General features: G+C 39.1%; 1 protein-coding gene across 3 annotated transcripts in view; it reads left to right on the forward strand.

Annotated features, from left to right (window-relative positions):
* LOC133659685 (adenylate cyclase type 3-like) overlaps positions 1-17,673 on the forward strand; it is a 106,817-nt gene extending 89,144 nt beyond the window's left edge. For 2 of the 3 annotated variants that reach the window (XM_062062272.1, XM_062062274.1), the window contains 4 exons: positions 1,312-1,425; positions 1,510-1,636; positions 7,071-7,195; positions 16,346-17,673. In XM_062062272.1, coding sequence (XP_061918256.1) covers positions 1,312-1,425; positions 1,510-1,636; positions 7,071-7,195; positions 16,346-16,525 — 546 coding nt within the window. In that variant the 3' untranslated portion in view covers positions 16,526-17,673. Of the gene's footprint in view, positions 1-1,311; positions 1,426-1,509; positions 1,637-7,070; positions 7,196-7,374; positions 7,681-16,345 lie in introns of those variants that run through there. The other variant, XM_062062273.1, reaches the window with a different exon arrangement.
* The last annotated feature ends 1,065 nt before the right edge of the window (positions 17,674-18,738 follow it).

Genomic DNA, 18,738 nt, shown 5'->3' on the forward strand with positions numbered 1-18,738 from the left:
TCCTGAGCATCCCTGGAAAAGTCTATTCCGGAGTGCTGGAGAGACCGGTACGACCATTGGTTGAACTTCAGCTACATGAGGTGGTTATGAAACCCTTGACCAGCATTACACACTTGTAAGGGTACAGGAGGCTTAATTGGAGTTTGTACCGATCAGTCTTTCGCCTCTACACCCAGGTAATACGACCGATATGCACGCCAGGACTGCTGCGGGCCTCCATTACTATAGCAACAACACCTCATCAGTAAGGTAAAACTAACCTGTCTCATGATCGTTTAATCCCGGCTCACGTTCTGTATTAGTGGGTGAACAATCCAATGCTTGGTGGGTTCTGCTTCACAATGATAGGAAGAGCTGACATCGAAGTATTTGCCACATTTGCTTTGTGGACTTAGAGAAGGCATGCGGCCGTGTATCTACCCAACTTCTCAGACTTCTACCCACAGAAAAGCATAAAATATTCAGGCATTTGACCGCGCCCCTCACGATGTCCTGTGAGGTGTGCTCCGGCAGTGCAGAGTATGTGTAGTGGTTCTTTCTGTCAGTCGGTCCTTGTACAATTGGAGCAGAAGCCTGGTTTGCATTGCTGTAAAGAAGTTTAGCCTGTTAACTGTGAACTTTTACTCTACTTATGGCCAGAATTCTAGGCTTACCAAGGCGTTGAGGGTTTCCGGTTTGGGGGCCTTAGGATCTCATCTCTGCCTTCTGCGGACGATGTGATATCAATGGCCTCATCTAGCTGTGACCTTCAGTATTTACTGGAGCGGTTCGGAAGCCTCAGAAGGCCCTGGGATGAGACACCGCACCTCCAAATCTGAGGTCATAGTTGTCCGCGGGAAAGGGACAATCGCACCCTTCAGAGTTCGTAGGAGTTCAAGTACCGGTAGTCTTGTTTACGTGTGAGGGAAGGCTGGACTGTGAGGCTGAGAAGCGGATTGGCACAGCGTTCACAGTAATGCAGTTGCTGAGCAAGAAAGTAAAACTGTGTGTCATGAAGTTGAAGAATGCACATGTATGGCGATGGCGTCCCCAACTATTAGTGTGGTGGGTAGTGGACCCTGCAAGGTGTAGGCTGTTCTATCTTGGTGGAACATCAGTGCGGTCACTGAGGAGCTGGAATAAACTGTACGACTGACATCAGAGGTGGAGATTATTCAGCTAGAGAAGCGGGCGGGAAAGGAAGACTTTAGGATGATGCTAATGCTAATCAAAGATGTCCAATTTGATTGCCATGGGCTGGTTATATAGGTCCGGTGAGACATGCCTGTCTTGCACCAACACCAGCCAACGTTTGACTTGTGTCTTCTGTAGCTGCTGGACGAGCCCCAGTTTCGCTGCATCACCAAAATCAAGACCATCGGAAGCACGTACATGGCAGCATCAGGTGTGACTTCAGATGTTAGTAATGGCTTCACCTGCATGAAGGTCAGTATGGCACGTCACTCTGTCCACGTAACGGATTCAATTAGTGCACCACCAACAACTCAAACCAGTTTGGATGTCCATCAGAAGGAAGAACAGTCAGATAAAGAGCGCTGGCAGCACCTGGCAGACTTGGCCGAATTTGCCTTAGCCATGAAAGTCACACTCATGAACATCAACTATCAGTCCTTCAACAACTTCATGCTTCGAATTGGTACGTCTTTACAGTTCTCCGACATCAGAATGGTGTGTTTGTATGTCTCCTTACAGTTCTCCTACATCAGAATGGTGTGTTTGTACGTCTTTACAGTTCTCCTACATCAGAATGGTGTGTTTGTACGTCTTTACAGTTCTCCTACATCAGAATGGTGTGTTTGTACATCTTTACAGTTCTCCTACATCGGAATGGTGTGTCTGTACGTCTTTACAGTTCTCCTACATCAGAATGGTGTGTTTGTACGTCTTTACAGTTCTCCTACATCAGAATGGTGTGTTTGTACGTCTTTACAGTTCTCCTACATCAGAATGGTGTGTTTGTACGTCTTTACAGTTCTCCTACATCAGAATGGTGTGTGTTTGTACGTCTTTACAGTTCTTCTACATCAGAATGGTGTGTTTGTACGTCTTTACAGTTCTCCTACATCAGAACGGTGTGTTTGTACGTCTTTACAGTTCTCCTACATCAGAATGGTGTGTTTGTACGTCTTTACAGTTCTCCTACATCGGAATGGTGTGTTTGTACGTCTTTACAGTTCTCCTACATCAGAACGGTGTGTTTGTACGTCTTTACAGTTCTCCTACATCAGAATGGTGTGTTTGTACGTCTTTACAGTTCTCCTACATCAGAATGGTGTGTTTGTACGTCTTTACAGTTCTCCTACATCAGAATGGTGTGTTTGTGCGTCTTTACAGTTCTCCTACATCAGATGGTGTGTTTTTGTACGTCTTTACAGTTCTCCTACATCAGAATGGTGTGTTTGTACGTCTTTACAGTTCTCCTACATCAGAATGGTGTGTTTGTACGTCTTTACAGTTCTCCTACATCAGAATGGTGTGTTTGTACGTCTTTACAGTTCTCCTACATCAGAATGGTGTGTTTGTACGTCTTTACAGTTCTCCTACATCAGAATGGTGTGTGTTTGTACGTCTTTACAGTTCTCCTACATCGGAATGGTGTGTTTGTACGTCTTTACAGTTCTCCTACATCAGAATGGTGTGTTTGTACGTCTTTACAGTTCTCCTACATCAGAATGGTGTGTGTTTGTACGTCTTTACAGTTCCCCTACATCAGAATGGTGTGTTTGTATGTCTTTACAGTTCTCCTACATCAGAATGGTGTGTTTGTACGTCTTTACAGTTCTCCTACATCAGAATGATGTGTTTGTACGTCTTTACAGTTCTCCTACATCAGAATGGTGTGTTTGTACGTCTTTACAGTTCTCCTACATCAGAATGGTGTGTGTTTGTACGTCTTTACAGTTCTCCTACATCAGAATGGTGTGTTTGTACGTCTTTACAGTTCTCCTACATCAGAATGGTGTGTTTGTACATCTTTACAGTTCTCCTACATCAGAATGGTGTGTTTGTACATCTTTACAGTTCTCCTACATCAGAATGGTGTGTTTGTACGTCTTTACAGTTCTCCTACATCAGAATGGTGTGTTTGTACGTCTTTACAGTTCTCCGACATCAGAATGGTGTGTTTGTATGTCTCCTTACAGTTCTCCTACATCAGAATGGTGTGTTTGTACGTCTTTACAGTTCTCCTACATCAGAATGGTGTGTTTGTACGTCTTTACAGTTCTCCTACATCAGAATGGTGTGTTTGTACATCTTTACAGTTCTCCTACATCGGAATGGTGTGTCTGTACGTCTTTACAGTTCTCCTACATCAGAATGGTGTGTTTGTACGTCTTTACAGTTCTCCTACATCAGAATGGTGTGTTTGTACGTCTTTACAGTTCTCCTACATCAGAATGGTGTGTTTGTACGTCTTTACAGTTCTCCTACATCAGAATGGTGTGTGTTTGTACGTCTTTACAGTTCTTCTACATCAGAATGGTGTGTTTGTACGTCTTTACAGTTCTCCTACATCAGAACGGTGTGTTTGTACGTCTTTACAGTTCTCCTACATCAGAATGGTGTGTTTGTACGTCTTTACAGTTCTCCTACATCGGAATGGTGTGTTTGTACGTCTTTACAGTTCTCCTACATCAGAACGGTGTGTTTGTACGTCTTTACAGTTCTCCTACATCAGAATGGTGTGTTTGTACGTCTTTACAGTTCTCCTACATCAGAATGGTGTGTTTGTACGTCTTTACAGTTCTCCTACATCAGAATGGTGTGTTTGTACGTCTTTACAGTTCTCCTACATCAGATGGTGTGTTTTTGTACGTCTTTACAGTTCTCCTACATCAGAATGGTGTGTTTGTACGTCTTTACAGTTCTCCTACATCAGAATGGTGTGTTTGTACGTCTTTACAGTTCTCCTACATCAGAATGGTGTGTTTGTACGTCTTTACAGTTCTCCTACATCAGAATGGTGTGTTTGTACGTCTTTACAGTTCTCCTACATCAGAATGGTGTGTGTTTGTACGTCTTTACAGTTCTCCTACATCGGAATGGTGTGTTTGTACGTCTTTACAGTTCTCCTACATCAGAATGGTGTGTTTGTACGTCTTTACAGTTCTCCTACATCAGAATGGTGTGTGTTTGTACGTCTTTACAGTTCCCCTACATCAGAATGGTGTGTTTGTATGTCTTTACAGTTCTCCTACATCAGAATGGTGTGTTTGTACGTCTTTACAGTTCTCCTACATCAGAATGATGTGTTTGTACGTCTTTACAGTTCTCCTACATCAGAATGGTGTGTTTGTACGTCTTTACAGTTCTCCTACATCAGAATGGTGTGTGTTTGTACGTCTTTACAGTTCTCCTACATCAGAATGGTGTGTTTGTACGTCTTTACAGTTCTCCTACATCAGAATGGTGTGTTTGTACATCTTTACAGTTCTCCTACATCAGAATGGTGTGTTTGTACATCTTTACAGTTCTCCTACATCAGAATGGTGTGTTTGTACGTCTTTACAGTTCTCCTACATCAGAATGGTGTGTTTGTACGTCTTTACAGTTCTCCTACATCAGAATGGTGTGTTTGTACGTCTTTACAGTTCTCCTACATCAGAATGGTGTGTTTGTACGTCTTTACAGTTCTCCTACATCAGAATGGTGTGTTTGTACGTCTTTACAGTTCTCCTACATCAGAATGGTGTGTTTGTACGTCTTTACAGTTCTCCTACATCAGAATGGTGTGTTTGTACATCTTTACAGTTCTCCTACATCAGAATGGTGTGTTTGTACGTCTTTACAGTTCTCCTACATCAGAATGGTGTGTTTGTACGTCTTTACAGTTCTCCTACATCAGAATGGTGTGTTTGTACGTCTTTACAGTTCTCCTACATCAGAATGGTGTGTGTTTGTACGTCTTTACAGTTCCCCTACATCAGAATGGTGTGTTTGTATGTCTTTACAGTTCTCCTACATCAGAATGGTGTGTTTGTACGTCTTTACAGTTCTCCTACATCAGAATGATGTGTTTGTACGTCTTTACAGTTCTCCTACATCAGAATGGTGTGTTTGTACGTCTTTACAGTTCTCCTACATCAGAATGGTGTGTGTTTGTACGTCTTTACAGTTCTCCTACATCAGAATGGTGTGTTTGTACGTCTTTACAGTTCTCCTACATCAGAATGGTGTGTTTGTACATCTTTACAGTTCTCCTACATCAGAATGGTGTGTTTGTACATCTTTACAGTTCTCCTACATCAGAATGGTGTGTTTGTACGTCTTTACAGTTCTCCTACATCAGAATGGTGTGTTTGTACGTCTTTACAGTTCTCCTACATCAGAATGGTGTGTTTGTACGTCTTTACAGTTCTCCTACATCAGAATGGTGTGTTTGTACGTCTTTACAGTTCTCCTACATCAGAATGGTGTGTGTTTGTACGTCTTTACAGTTCTCCTACATCAGAATGGTGTGTTTGTACGTCTTTACAGTTCTCCTACATCAGAATGGTGTGTTTGTACGTCTTTACAGTTCTCCTACATCAGAATGATGTGTTTGTACGTCTTTACAGTTCTCCTACATCAGAATGGTGTGTTTGTACGTCTTTACAGTTCTCCTACATCAGAATGGTGTGTTTGTACGTCTTTACAGTTCTCCTACATCAGAATGGTGTGTTTGTACGTCTTTACAGTTCTCCTCCATCAGAATGGTGTGTTTGTACGTCTTTACAGTTCTCCTACATCAGAATGGTGTGTTTGTATGTCTTTACAGTTCTCCTACATCAGAATGGTGTGTTTGTACGTCTTTACGGTTCTCCTACATCCGAATGGTGTGTGTTTGTACGTCTTTACAGTTCTCCTACATCAGAATGGTGTGTTTGTACGTCTTTACAGTTCTCCTACATCAGAATGGTGTGTGTTTGTACGTCTTTACAGTTCTCCTACATCAGAATGGTGTGTGTTTGTACGTCTTTACAGTTCTCCTACATCAGAATGGTGTGTTTGTACGTCTTTACAGTTCTCCTACATCAGAATGGTGTGTTTGTACGTCTTTACAGTTCTCCTACATCAGAATGGTGTGTTTGTACGTCTTTACCGTTCTCCTACATCAGAATGGTGTGTTTGTACGTCTTTACAGTTCTCCTACATCAGAATGGTGTGTTTGTATGTCTTTAAAGTTCTCCTACATCAGAATGGTGTGTTTGTACGTCTTTACAGTTCTCCTACATCAGAATGGTGTGTTTGTATGTCTTTAAAGTTCTCCTACATCAGAATGGTGTGTTTGTACGTCTTTACAGTTCTCCTACATCAGAATGGTGTGTTTGTACGTCTTTACAGTTCTCCTACATCAGAATGGTGTGTTTGTACGTCTTTACAGTTCTCCTACATCAGAATGGTGTGTTTGTACGTCTTTACAGTTCTCCTACATCAGAATGGTGTGTTTGTACGTCTTTACAGTTCTCCTACATCAAAATGGTGTGTGTTTGTACGTCTTTACAGTTCTCCTACATCAGAATGGTGTGTTTGTACGTCTTTACAGTTCTCCTACATCAGAATGGTGTGTTTGTACGTCTTTACAGTTCTCCTACATCAGAATGGTGTGTTTGTACGTCTTTACAGTTCTCTTACATCAGAATGGTGTGTTTGTACGTCTTTACAGTTCTCCTACATCAGAATGGTGTGTGTTTGTACGTCTTTACAGTTCTCCTACATCAGAATGGTGTGTTTGTACGTCTTTACAGTTCTCCTACATCAGAATGGTGTGTTTGTACGTCTTTACGGTTCTCCTACATCAGAATGGTGTGTTTGTACGTCTTTACAGTTCTCCTACATCAGAATGGTGTGTTTGTACGTCTTTACAGTTCTCCTACATCAGAATGGTGTGTTTGTACGTCTTTACAGTTCTCCTACATCAGAATGGTGTGTTTGTACGTCTTTACAGTTCTCCTACATCAGAATGGTGTGTTTGTACGTCTTTACAGTTCTCCTACATCAGAATGGTGTGTGTTTGTACGTCCTTACAGTTCTGCAGTTTTATTTTGGGGTACCTGTCTCACGTTTGAGTTATGTGTTCTTTGCACCAGGTCTCAACAAAGGTGGAGTCTTAGCAGGAGTCATCGGTGCCCGCAAACCCCACTACGACATTTGGGGAAACACGGTGAATGTGGCCAGTCGTATGGAGTCCACCGGAGTGTTGGGCAACATTCAGGTACCACACCTCTCCTTATTGCAGGCCGAGTATAAGATACTGCACAATACTCATTTCATTACTAATGTTATGCTACAACGGCACGGAAGCAAAGACGTTGTTTCAGCTCTATTTATTAAATAATAATATTATGAAGTGTGCAACTAATCCAAATATGTGTGGTGTGCGACTATGTGTAGTGATTAAGGTGAGTGTTGAGCGAGGTGCGGAAGTCCATGGAGGGCAAGGCAAGCTCGGAGATCCAGAGACAGGCAGGAGGTCAGAGGGAAAGAGCGAGGCGTCAAAGTCCGTGTCCAGGCGGGAGGTGGAGATCCAAAGAGGCAGCCAGGGGAAGCAGAGGGAAGACGGGGAGACGAGACACACAGCTGGTGACGAGGAAACGGAGGAATGCTGCTGGATGGCGACAAGGAACACAATAGAAATGAACACGGAGGGGGAGAAACATAGAGAGAGAGAGCATAGAGCTAGAGATGTTGGCTTACTGTACGGGATACCCTGAATGCGCCTAGAAATTCTGTCCGTAAAAGTTCTGAACAGAACGGGTGACAATATATCAATATATCCTACAACCCTACTTGATGTTATGATACTGGATGTTGTTGAGGATACTGGATGTTGTTTACGATACTTGATGTTGTTATGATACTGGATGTTGTTGAGGATACTGGATGTTGTTTACGATGCTTGATGTTGTTATGATACTGGATGTTGTTATGATACTGGATGTTGTTTACGATTACTGGATGTTGTTTACGATACTTGATGTTGTTATGATACTGGATGTTGTTTACGATTACTGGATGTTGTTTACGATACTTGATGTTGTTATGATACTGGATGTTGTTATGATACTGGATGTTGTTTACGATTACTGGATGTTGTTTACGATACTTGATGTTGTTATGATACTGGATGTTGTTTATGATTACTGGATGTTGTTTACGATACTTGATGTCGTTATGATACTGGATGTTGTTTATGATTACTGGATGTTGTTTACGATACTTGATGTCGTTATGATACTGGATGTTGTTTACGATTACTGGATGTTGTTTACGATACTTGATGTTGTTTACGATACTTGATGTTGTTATGATACTGGATGTTGTTTACGATTACTGGATGTTGTTTACGATACTTGATGTTGTTATGATACTGGATGTTGTTATGATACTGGATGTTGTTTACGATTACTGGATGTTGTTTACGATACTTGATGTTGTTATGATACTGGATGTTGTTTATGATTACTGGATGTTGTTTACGATACTTGATGTCGTTATGATACTGGATGTTGTTTACGATTACTGGATGTTGTTTACGATACTTGATGTTGTTATGATACTGGATATTGTTTATGATTCTGGATGTTATGATACTTAATGTTATGATACTGGATGTTGTTATGATACTTCATGTTGTTATGATACTGGATGTTGTTATGATACTTGATGTTGTTATGATATTTGATGTTGTTTGCTATTCTTGATATTGTTTATGATACTGGATGTTGTTACGATACGTGATGTTTACAATACTGGATGTTGTTTACGATACTTGATGTTATGATACTGGATGTTGTTAATGATACTTGATGTTATGATACTGGATGTTGTTAATGATACTTGATGTTATGATACTGGATGTTGTTTACGATACTGGATGTTTTTATGATATTTGATGTTGTTTATTATTCTTGATATTGTTTATGATACTGGATGTTGTTACGATACGTGATGTTTACAATACCATATGTTATTTACGATACTTGATGTTATGGTACTGGATGTTGTAAATGATACTTGATGTTATGATACTGGATGTTGTTTACGATACTTAATATTATGATACTGGATGTTGTAAATGATACTTGATGTTATGATACTTGATGTTATGATACTGGATGTTGTTTACGATACTTGATGTTATGATACTGGATTTTGTTTATGATACTTGATGTTATGATACTGGATGTTTTTATGATACTGGATGTTGTTTATGATACTGGATGTTGTTTACGATACTAGATGTTGTTTATGATACTTGATGTTGTTTATGATACTGGATGTTGTTTACGATACTTGATGTTGTTTACGATACTTGATGTTGTTATGATACTTGATGTTGTTTACGATACTTGATGTTGTTATGATGCTTGATGTTTTTTTTTTACAATACTTGATGTTGTAATGATACTGGTTGTTGTAATGATACTTGATGTTTTGATACTGAATTTTGTTATGATACTGTATGTTGTTTACGATACCGGATGTGCAAGCCTCACTGGAAACGGGTCTGACTTACTGCCGGCAGTGCGGATAAAGAAAAGTTCAACATGAAATACGGAATGGGAGAATATTTAAACATGACGAATACAACAGAGGTGATCATTGTTACGGTGTCACATGTTGGTTGTTGGCCTGACCTCAAGATGCAGGGACGGCAGGTAAGGTGCAAATAAAAGGAAGTACCAGCGTGGTTTCGGCAGTAGATCCCTGTTGAGCAAAAACAAGGCAAAGAAAAACACTGTGATCACATCACATTTTTCAATGGAAGCCGAGTGGATACAGTTAATAATCTGAGAGTCCGGAGTCCAATCCGGAGTTTCACCTAACAGTCGATCACATGCTTTTTTACGGAAAATCGGTGGCCGAATGGATCGTTACTTCCCAACATGGTAGATAAATAAATGGAAGTTTACAATTGACAAGGATTTGTTAGGCATCAAACACAAACCTTGTGGATGATAAGAGAACCTTTGCCGGGTTATTATAATATAGTCATTCAAGATGGCTACCGAATTTGGTGCTTTCATAGGCACCAACCAAATTCCGTCGGTACTACCAGGTATCGATTCATATAAAATCAAACGGTGCCACGTTTCGATTCTTCTGTTGCACGTGACGTCACATCAGCAGCAGTCAAGCAGCACTGAGAGCGGCCTCAGCCAATCCCCCCCTAAGTAATGTTGCCATTTTCAACACCAAAATAGCAAGTGTGCTTGGTAGAAAACGCTACAACGTAAAGTGAGGCTCCACTCCTCCAAAATGTTCATGCTAATTTACACTGGGTTTGCCATAGAGAGGCTACTATGAACATTAGCAATTTTACATGGCGATTTCATCACCTCCGAGTTTGGTAATGAGAACCACAACTAAGATGGATGTTACTAGGGATGTCCGATAATGGCTTTTTGCCGATATCCGATATTCCGATATTGTCCAACTCTTTAATTACCGATACTGATATCAACCGATACCGATATCAACCGATACCGATATCAACCGATACCGATATCAGCCGATATATGCAGTCGTGGAATTAACACATTATTATGCCTAATTTGGACAACCAGGTATGGTGAAGATAAGGTACTTTTTAAAAAAGTTAGTAAAATAAGATAAATAAATTAAAAACATTTTCTTGAATAAAAAAGAAAGTACAACAATATAAAAACAGTTACATAGAAACTAGTAATGAATGAAAATGAGTAAAATTAACTGTTAAAGGTTAGTACTATTAGTGGACCAGCAGCACGCACAATCATGTGTGCTTACGGACTGTATCCCTTGCAGACTGTATTGATATATAATGTAGGAACCAGAATATTGATAACAGAAAGAAATGGGGGGAGGGAGGTTTTTTGGGTTGGTGCACTAATTGTAAGTGTATCTTGTGTTTTTTATGTTGATTTAATTAAAAAAAAACAAAAACCGATACCGATAATAAAAAAAACGATACCGATAATTTCCGATATTACATTTTAACGCATATATCGGCCGATAATATCGGCAGGCCGATATTATCGGACATCTCTAGATGTTACAATCAAACATCTTAACACAATATTCTTACCGTATAAACACTTTGTAGGGCGCACATCCAGTTTCATGGGAAAATCTCGACAAACTAATGGCATCATAGAACAAGACGTAGCAACCGGAACATCAATATTTATTTTCCTTTTCATTGGTGCGCAAATAAAGCACATTTTGTTGGCGTTGTTGCTTCGCGCTTACGAAGATGACGACTCTGACGGAGAATCACACGCTGACGCAATCCCAGCAGGCACACGACATTGAAACAACGTTGAGAACCTGTTGAATCAACGTTGTTCCTGACGTTGAGCAACTCAAACCTAATGTTGAAACGACGTGCTTTTTGACGACGTTAAATCAATGTCGGGTTGCGACGTAGATTTGACATTGAAATGTGGTCACTTCCCGACCAATTTTCTACAACTCAAACACAACAATTTACTTTTTGACGACGTTAAATCAATGTTGGGTTGCGACGTAGATTTGACATTGAAATGTGGTCACTTCCCAACCAATATTCTACAACTCAAACACAACAATTTACTTTTTGACGACGTTTAATCAATGTCGGGTTGCGACGTAGATTTGACATTGAAATGTGGTCACTTCCCAACCAATATTCTACAACTCAAACACAACAATTTACTTTTTGACGACGTTAAATCAATGTCGGGTTGTGACGTAGATTTGACATTGAAATGTGGTCACTTCCCAACCAATATTCTACAACTCAAACACAACAATTTACTTTTTGACGACGTTAAATCAATGTCGGGTTGCGACGTAGATTTGACATTGAAATGTGGTCACTTCCCGACCAATATTCTACAACTCAAACACAACAATTTACTTTTTGACGACGTTAAATCAATGTCGGGTTGCGACGTAGATTTGACATTGAAATGTGGTCACTTCCCAACCAATATTCTACAACTCAAACACAACAATTTACTTTTTGACGACGTTTAATCAATGTCGGGTTGCGACGTAGATTAGACATTGAAATGTGGTCACTTCCCGACCAATATTCTACAACTCAAACACAACAATTTACTTTTTGACGACGTTAAATCAATGTCGGGTTGTGACGTAGATTTGACATTGAAATGTGGTCACTTCCCAACCAATATTCTACAACTCAAACACAACAATTTACTTTTTGACGACGTTAAATCAATGTCGGGTTGCGACGTAGATTTAACATTGAAATGTGGTCACTTCCCAACCAATATTCTACAACTCAAACACAACAATTTACTTTTTGACGACGTTAAATCAATGTCGGGTTGCGACGTAGATTAGACATTGAAATGTGGTCACTTCCCAACCAATATTCTACAACTCAAACACAACAATTTACTTTTTGACGACGTTTAATCAATGTCGGGTTGTGATGTAGATTAGACATTGAAATGTGGTCACTTCCCAACCAATATTCTACAACTCAAACACAACAATTTACTTTTTGACGACGTTAAATCAATGTCGGGTTGTGACGTAGATTTGACATTGAAATGTGGTCACTTCCCAACCAATATTCTATAACTGAAACACAACAATTTACTTTTTGACGACGTTAAATCAATGTTGAGTTGCGACGTAGATTTGACATTGAAATGTGGTCACTTCCCAACCAATATTCTACAACTCAAACACAACAATTTACTTTTTGACGACGTTAAATCAATGTCGGGTTGCGACGTAGATTAGACATTGAAATGTGGTCACTTCCCGACCAATATTCTACAACTCAAACACAACAATTTACTTTTTGACGACGTTAAATCAATGTCGGGTTGTGACGTAGATTAGACATTGAAATGTGGTCACTTCCCAACCAATATTCTACAACTCAAACACAACAATTTACTTTTTGACGACGTTAAATCAATGTTGGGTTGCGACGTAGATTAGACATTGAAATGTGGTCACTTCCCAACCAATATTCTACAACTCAAACACAACAATTTACTTTTTGACGACGTTTAATCAATGTCGGGTTGCGACGTAGATTAGACATTGAAATGTGGTCACTTCCCAACCAATATTCTACAACTCAAACACAACAATTTACTTTTTGACGACGTTTAATCAATGTCGGGTTGCGACGTAGATTTGACATTGAAATGTGGTCACTTCCCAACCAATATTCTACAACTCAAACACAACAATTTACTTTTTGACGACGTAAATTCAATGTTGGGTTGCGACGTAGATTTGACATTGAAATGTGGTCACTTCCCAACCAATATTCTACAACTCAAACACAACAATTTACTTTTTGACGACGTTAAATCAATGTCGGGTTGCGACGTAGATTAGACATTGAAATGTGGTCACTTCCCAACCAATATTCTACAACTCAAACACAACAATTTACTTTTTGACGACGTTTAATCAATGTCGGGTTGCGACGTAGATTTGACATTGAAATGTGGTCACTTCCCAACCAATATTCTACAACTCAAACACAACAATTTACTTTTTGACGACGTTAAATCAATGTCGGGTTGTGACGTAGATTTGACATTGAAATGTGGTCACTTCCCAACCAATATTCTACAACTCAAACACAACAATTTACTTTTTGACGACGTTTAATCAATGTCGGGTTGCGACGTAGATTTGACATTGAAATGTGGTCACTTCCCGACCAATATTCTACAACTCAAACACAACAATTTACTTTTTGACGACGTTAAATCAATGTCGGGTTGCGACGTAGATTAGACATTGAAATGTGGTCACTTCCCAACCAATATTCTACAACTCAAACACAACAATTTACTTTTTGACGACGTTAAATCAATGTCGGGTTGTGACGTAGATTTGACATTGAAATGTGGTCACTTCCCAACCAATATTCTACAACTCAAACACAACAATTTACTTTTTGACGACGTTTAATCAATGTCGGGTTGCGACGTAGATTTGACATTGAAATGTGGTCACTTCCCAACCAATATTCTACAACTCAAACACAACAATTTACTTTTTGACGACGTTTAATCAATGTCGGGTTGTGACGTAGATTTGACATTGAAATGTGGTCACTTCCCAACCAATATTCTACAACTCAAACACAACAATTTACTTTTTGACGACGTTAAATCAATGTTGGGTTGCGACGTAGATTAGACATTGAAATGTGGTCACTTCCCAACCAATATTCTACAACTCAAACACAACAATTTACTTTTTGACGACGTTTAATCAATGTCGGGTTGTGACGTAGATTTGACATTGAAATGTGGTCACTTCCCAACCAATATTCTACAACTCAAACACAACAATTTACTTTTTGACGACGTAAATTCAATGTCGGGTTGCGACGTAGATTAGACATTGAAATGTGGTCACTTCCCAACCAATATTCTACAACTCAAACACAACAATTTACTTTTTGACGACGTTTAATCAATGTCGGGTTGCGACGTAGATTAGACATTGAAATGTGGTCACTTCCCAACCAATATTCTACAACTCAAACACAACAATTTACTTTTTGACGACGTTAAATCAATGTCGGGTTGTGACGTAGATTTGACATTGAAATGTGGTCACTTCCCAACCAATATTCTACAACTCAAACACAACAATTTACTTTTTGACGACGTTTAATCAATGTCGGGTTGCGACGTAGATTAGACATTGAAATGTGGTCACTTCCCAACCAATATTCTACAACTCAAACACAACAATTTACTTTTTGACGACGTTAAATCAATGTCGGGTTGTGACGTAGATTTGACATTGAAATGTGGTCACTTCCCAACCAATATTCTACAACTCAAACACAACAATTTACTTTTTGACGACGTAAATTCAATGTCGGGTTGCGACGTAGATTAGACATTGAAATGTGGTCACTTCCCAACCAATATTCTACAACTCAAACACAACAATTTAGTTTTTGACGACGTTTAATCAATGTCGGGTTGCGACGTAGATTAGACATTGAAATGTGGTCACTTCCCAACCAATATTCTACAACTCAAACACAACAATTTACTTTTTGACGACGTTTAATCAATGTCGGGTTGCGACGTAGATTAGACATTGAAATGTGGTCACTTCCCAACCAATATTCTACAACTCAAACACAACAATTTACTTTTTGACGACGTTAAATCAATGTCGGGTTGTAACGTAGATTTGACATTGAAATGTGGTCACTTCCCAACCAATATTCTACAACTCAAACACAACAATTTACTTTTTGACGACGTTTACCGGTAATCAATGTCGGGTTGCGACGTAGATTTAACATTGAAATGTGGTCACTTCCCAACCAATATTCTACAACTCAAACACAACAATTTACTTTTTGACGACGTTTAATCAATGTCGGGTTGCGACGTAGATTTGACATTGAAATGTGGTCACTTCCCAACCAATATTCTACAACTCAAACACAACAATTTACTTTTTGACGACGTAAATTCAATGTCGGGTTGCGACGTAGATTAGACATTGAAATGTGGTCACTTCCCAACCAATATTCTACAACTCAAACACAACAATTTACTTTTTGACGACGTTTAATCAATGTCGGGTTGCGACGTAGATTAGACATTGAAATGTGGTCACTTCCCAACCAATATTCTACAACTCAAACACAACAATTTACTTTTTGACGACGTTTAATCAATGTCGGGTTGCGACGTAGATTAGACATTGAAATGTGGTCACTTCCCAACCAATATTCTACAACTCAAACACAACAATTTACTTTTTGACGACGTTAAATCAATGTCGGGTTGTAACGTAGATTTGACATTGAAATGTGGTCACTTCCCAACCAATATTCTACAACTCAAACACAACAATTTACTTTTTGACGACGTTTACCGGTAATCAATGTCGGGTTGCGACGTAGATTTAACATTGAAATGTGGTCACTTCCCAACCAATATTCTACAACTCAAACACAACAATTTACTTTTTGACGACGTTTAATCAATGTCGGGTTGCGACGTAGATTTGACATTGAAATGTGGTCACTTCCCAACCAATATTCTATAACTCAAACACAACAATTTACTTTTTGACGACGTTTAATCAATGTCGGGTTGCGACGTAGATTAGACATTGAAATGTGGTCACTTCCCAACCAATATTCTACAACTCAAACACAACAATTTACTTTTTGACGACGTTAAATCAATGTCGGGTTGCGACGTAGATTTGACATTGAAATGTGGTCACTTCCCGACCAATATTCTATAACTCAAACACAACAATTTACTTTTTGACGACGTTAAATCAATGTCGGGTTGCGACGTAGATTTGACATTGAAATGTGGCCTTTGTGTGGTGCTCGCCCCTCCAGGTGGTGGAGGAGTCCTACAACATCCTCAAAGAGTACGGCTTCCGCTTTGTGAGGAGGGGCCCCATCTTTGTCAAGGGGAAGGGGGAGCTGCTCACTTACTTCCTGAAGGGAAGAGACAAACAAGGCTCCTTCATGAACGCCTCTTCTGTGACGCTCCCACATCAGGTTGTGGACAGTTAAAGGGTTTTCTCCCGGTGAGCCCAGCAGACGTGTCCGAGGTTTTGCCTTGAAACCGTGACACGTCATCATGGCCAAACGCGGCCTGCGAAAGAATCCCAAGGTCTGCTGTAGACGATGGCCGCTCCTAAATAGTCATCTGTGTTACTGAAGACCGAAGACCAGACCTGAACACCATGAGACCGGTTGACAATCTACTTTTCATTCAGTGCCAACGTGTGAAGGACTTATCTGGACATCCAATTCTAGTTTGAATTCTGGGTAGACTTGAAAATGTTCATAGTGTGTAATTGTGTACCAGTAGTGCGGGTACATTGTAGAACAGGTTTCGGGCGTTAGACTGTGACTTGAATGTGCTAGGAGCCTTTAGCATCCGCATACTTTCCCTCCCAAACCATTGGAACACTTCCTTTGTTTTTCACTTTTGGAGTCTTACTATCGCTTTATAGTACCAGGATCAGATTTTTATTATTATTATTATAAAGGTTTATTTGAAATAGGGACAGATACAAAAACATAGACATCTGAAACAGTTATCCGATGTACGCATTTATGGACTGGCTCCACCAAACTACGGCTAGTGCGGCTTGCGAGACGTCACCAGTCTAAAACGGAATTGGACCCGCGGGGTGCCTCTAATTTAAAGGCCTACTGAAATGAAATGTTTTTATTTAAACGGGAATAGCAGATCCATTCTATGTGTCATACTTGATCATTTCGCGATATTGCCATATTTTTGCTGAAAGGATTTAGTATAGAACAGGGGTCACCAACGCGGTGCCCGCGGGCACCAGGTAGCCCGTAAGGACCAGATGAGTAGCCCGCCGGCCTGTTCTAAAAATAGCTCAAATAGCAGCACTTACCAGTGAGCTGCCTCTATTTTTTAAATGTTATTTATTTACTAGCAAGCTGGTCTCACTTTGCCTGACATTTTTACTTCTAAGAGAGACAAAACTCAAATAGAATTTGAAAATCCAAGAAAATATTTTAAAGACTTGGTCTTCTTTTGTTTAAATAAATTCATTAATTTTTTTACTTTGCTTCTTATAACTTTCAGAAAGACAATTTTAGAGAAAAAATACAACCTTAAAAATAATTTTAGGATTTTTAAACACATATACCTTTTTACCTGTTATATTCCTTCCTCTTCTTTCCTGACAATTTAAATCAATGTTCAAGTAAATTAATTTGTTTTATTGTAAAGAATAATAAATACATTTTAATTTAATTTTTCATTTTAGCTTCTGTTTTTTCAACAAAGAATATTTGTGAAATATTTCTTCAAACTTATGATTAAAATTCAAAAAAATTATTCTGGCAAATCCAGAAAATCTGTAGAATCAAATTTAAATCTTATTTCAAAGTCTTTTGAATTTCTTTTAAAATTTTTGTTCTGGAAAATCTAGAATAAATAATGATTTGTCTTTGTTAGAAATATAGCTTTGTCCAATTTGTTATATATTCTAACAAAGTGTAGATTGGATTTTAACCTATTTAAAACATATAATCAAAATTCTAAAATTAATCTTAATCAGGAAAAATTACTAATGATGTTCCATAAATTATTTTTTTAATTTTTTCAAAAAGATTCGAATTAGCTAGTTTTTCTCTTCTTTTTTTCGGTTGAATTTTGAATTTTAAAGAGTCGAAATTGAAGATAAACTATGTTTCAAAATTTAATTGTCATTTTTTTCGTGTTTTCTCCTCTTAAACCGTTCAATTAAGTGTAAATATCATTCATTATTAATAATAACATAGAGTTAAAGGTAAATTGAGCAAATTGGCTATTTCTGGCAATTTATTTAAGTGTGTATCAAACTGGTAGCCCTTCGCATTAATCAGTACCCAAGAAGTAGCTCTTGGTTTCAAAAAGGTTGGTGACCCCTGGTATAGAACATCGACGATAAAGTTCGCAACTTTTAGTCTCTGATTAAAAAAAATGCCTTGCCTGTACCGGAAGTAGCGTGACGACACCGGAGGAAGGGCTGCTCACATTTTCCTATTGTTTACACCAGCAGCGAGAGACATTCGGACCGAGAAAGCGACGATTACCCCATTAATTTGAGCGAGGATGAAAGATTTGTGGATGAGGAACGTGAGAGTGAAGGACTAGAGTGCAGTGCAGAACGTATCTTTTTTCGCTCTGACCGTAACTTAGGTACAAGCTGGCTCATTGGATTCCACACTCTCTCCTTTTTCTATTGTGGATCACGGAT

This window comes from Entelurus aequoreus, linkage group LG11 (assembly GCF_033978785.1).
Source record: "Entelurus aequoreus isolate RoL-2023_Sb linkage group LG11, RoL_Eaeq_v1.1, whole genome shotgun sequence".
Classification (NCBI taxonomy): Eukaryota; Metazoa; Chordata; class Actinopteri; order Syngnathiformes; family Syngnathidae; genus Entelurus; species Entelurus aequoreus.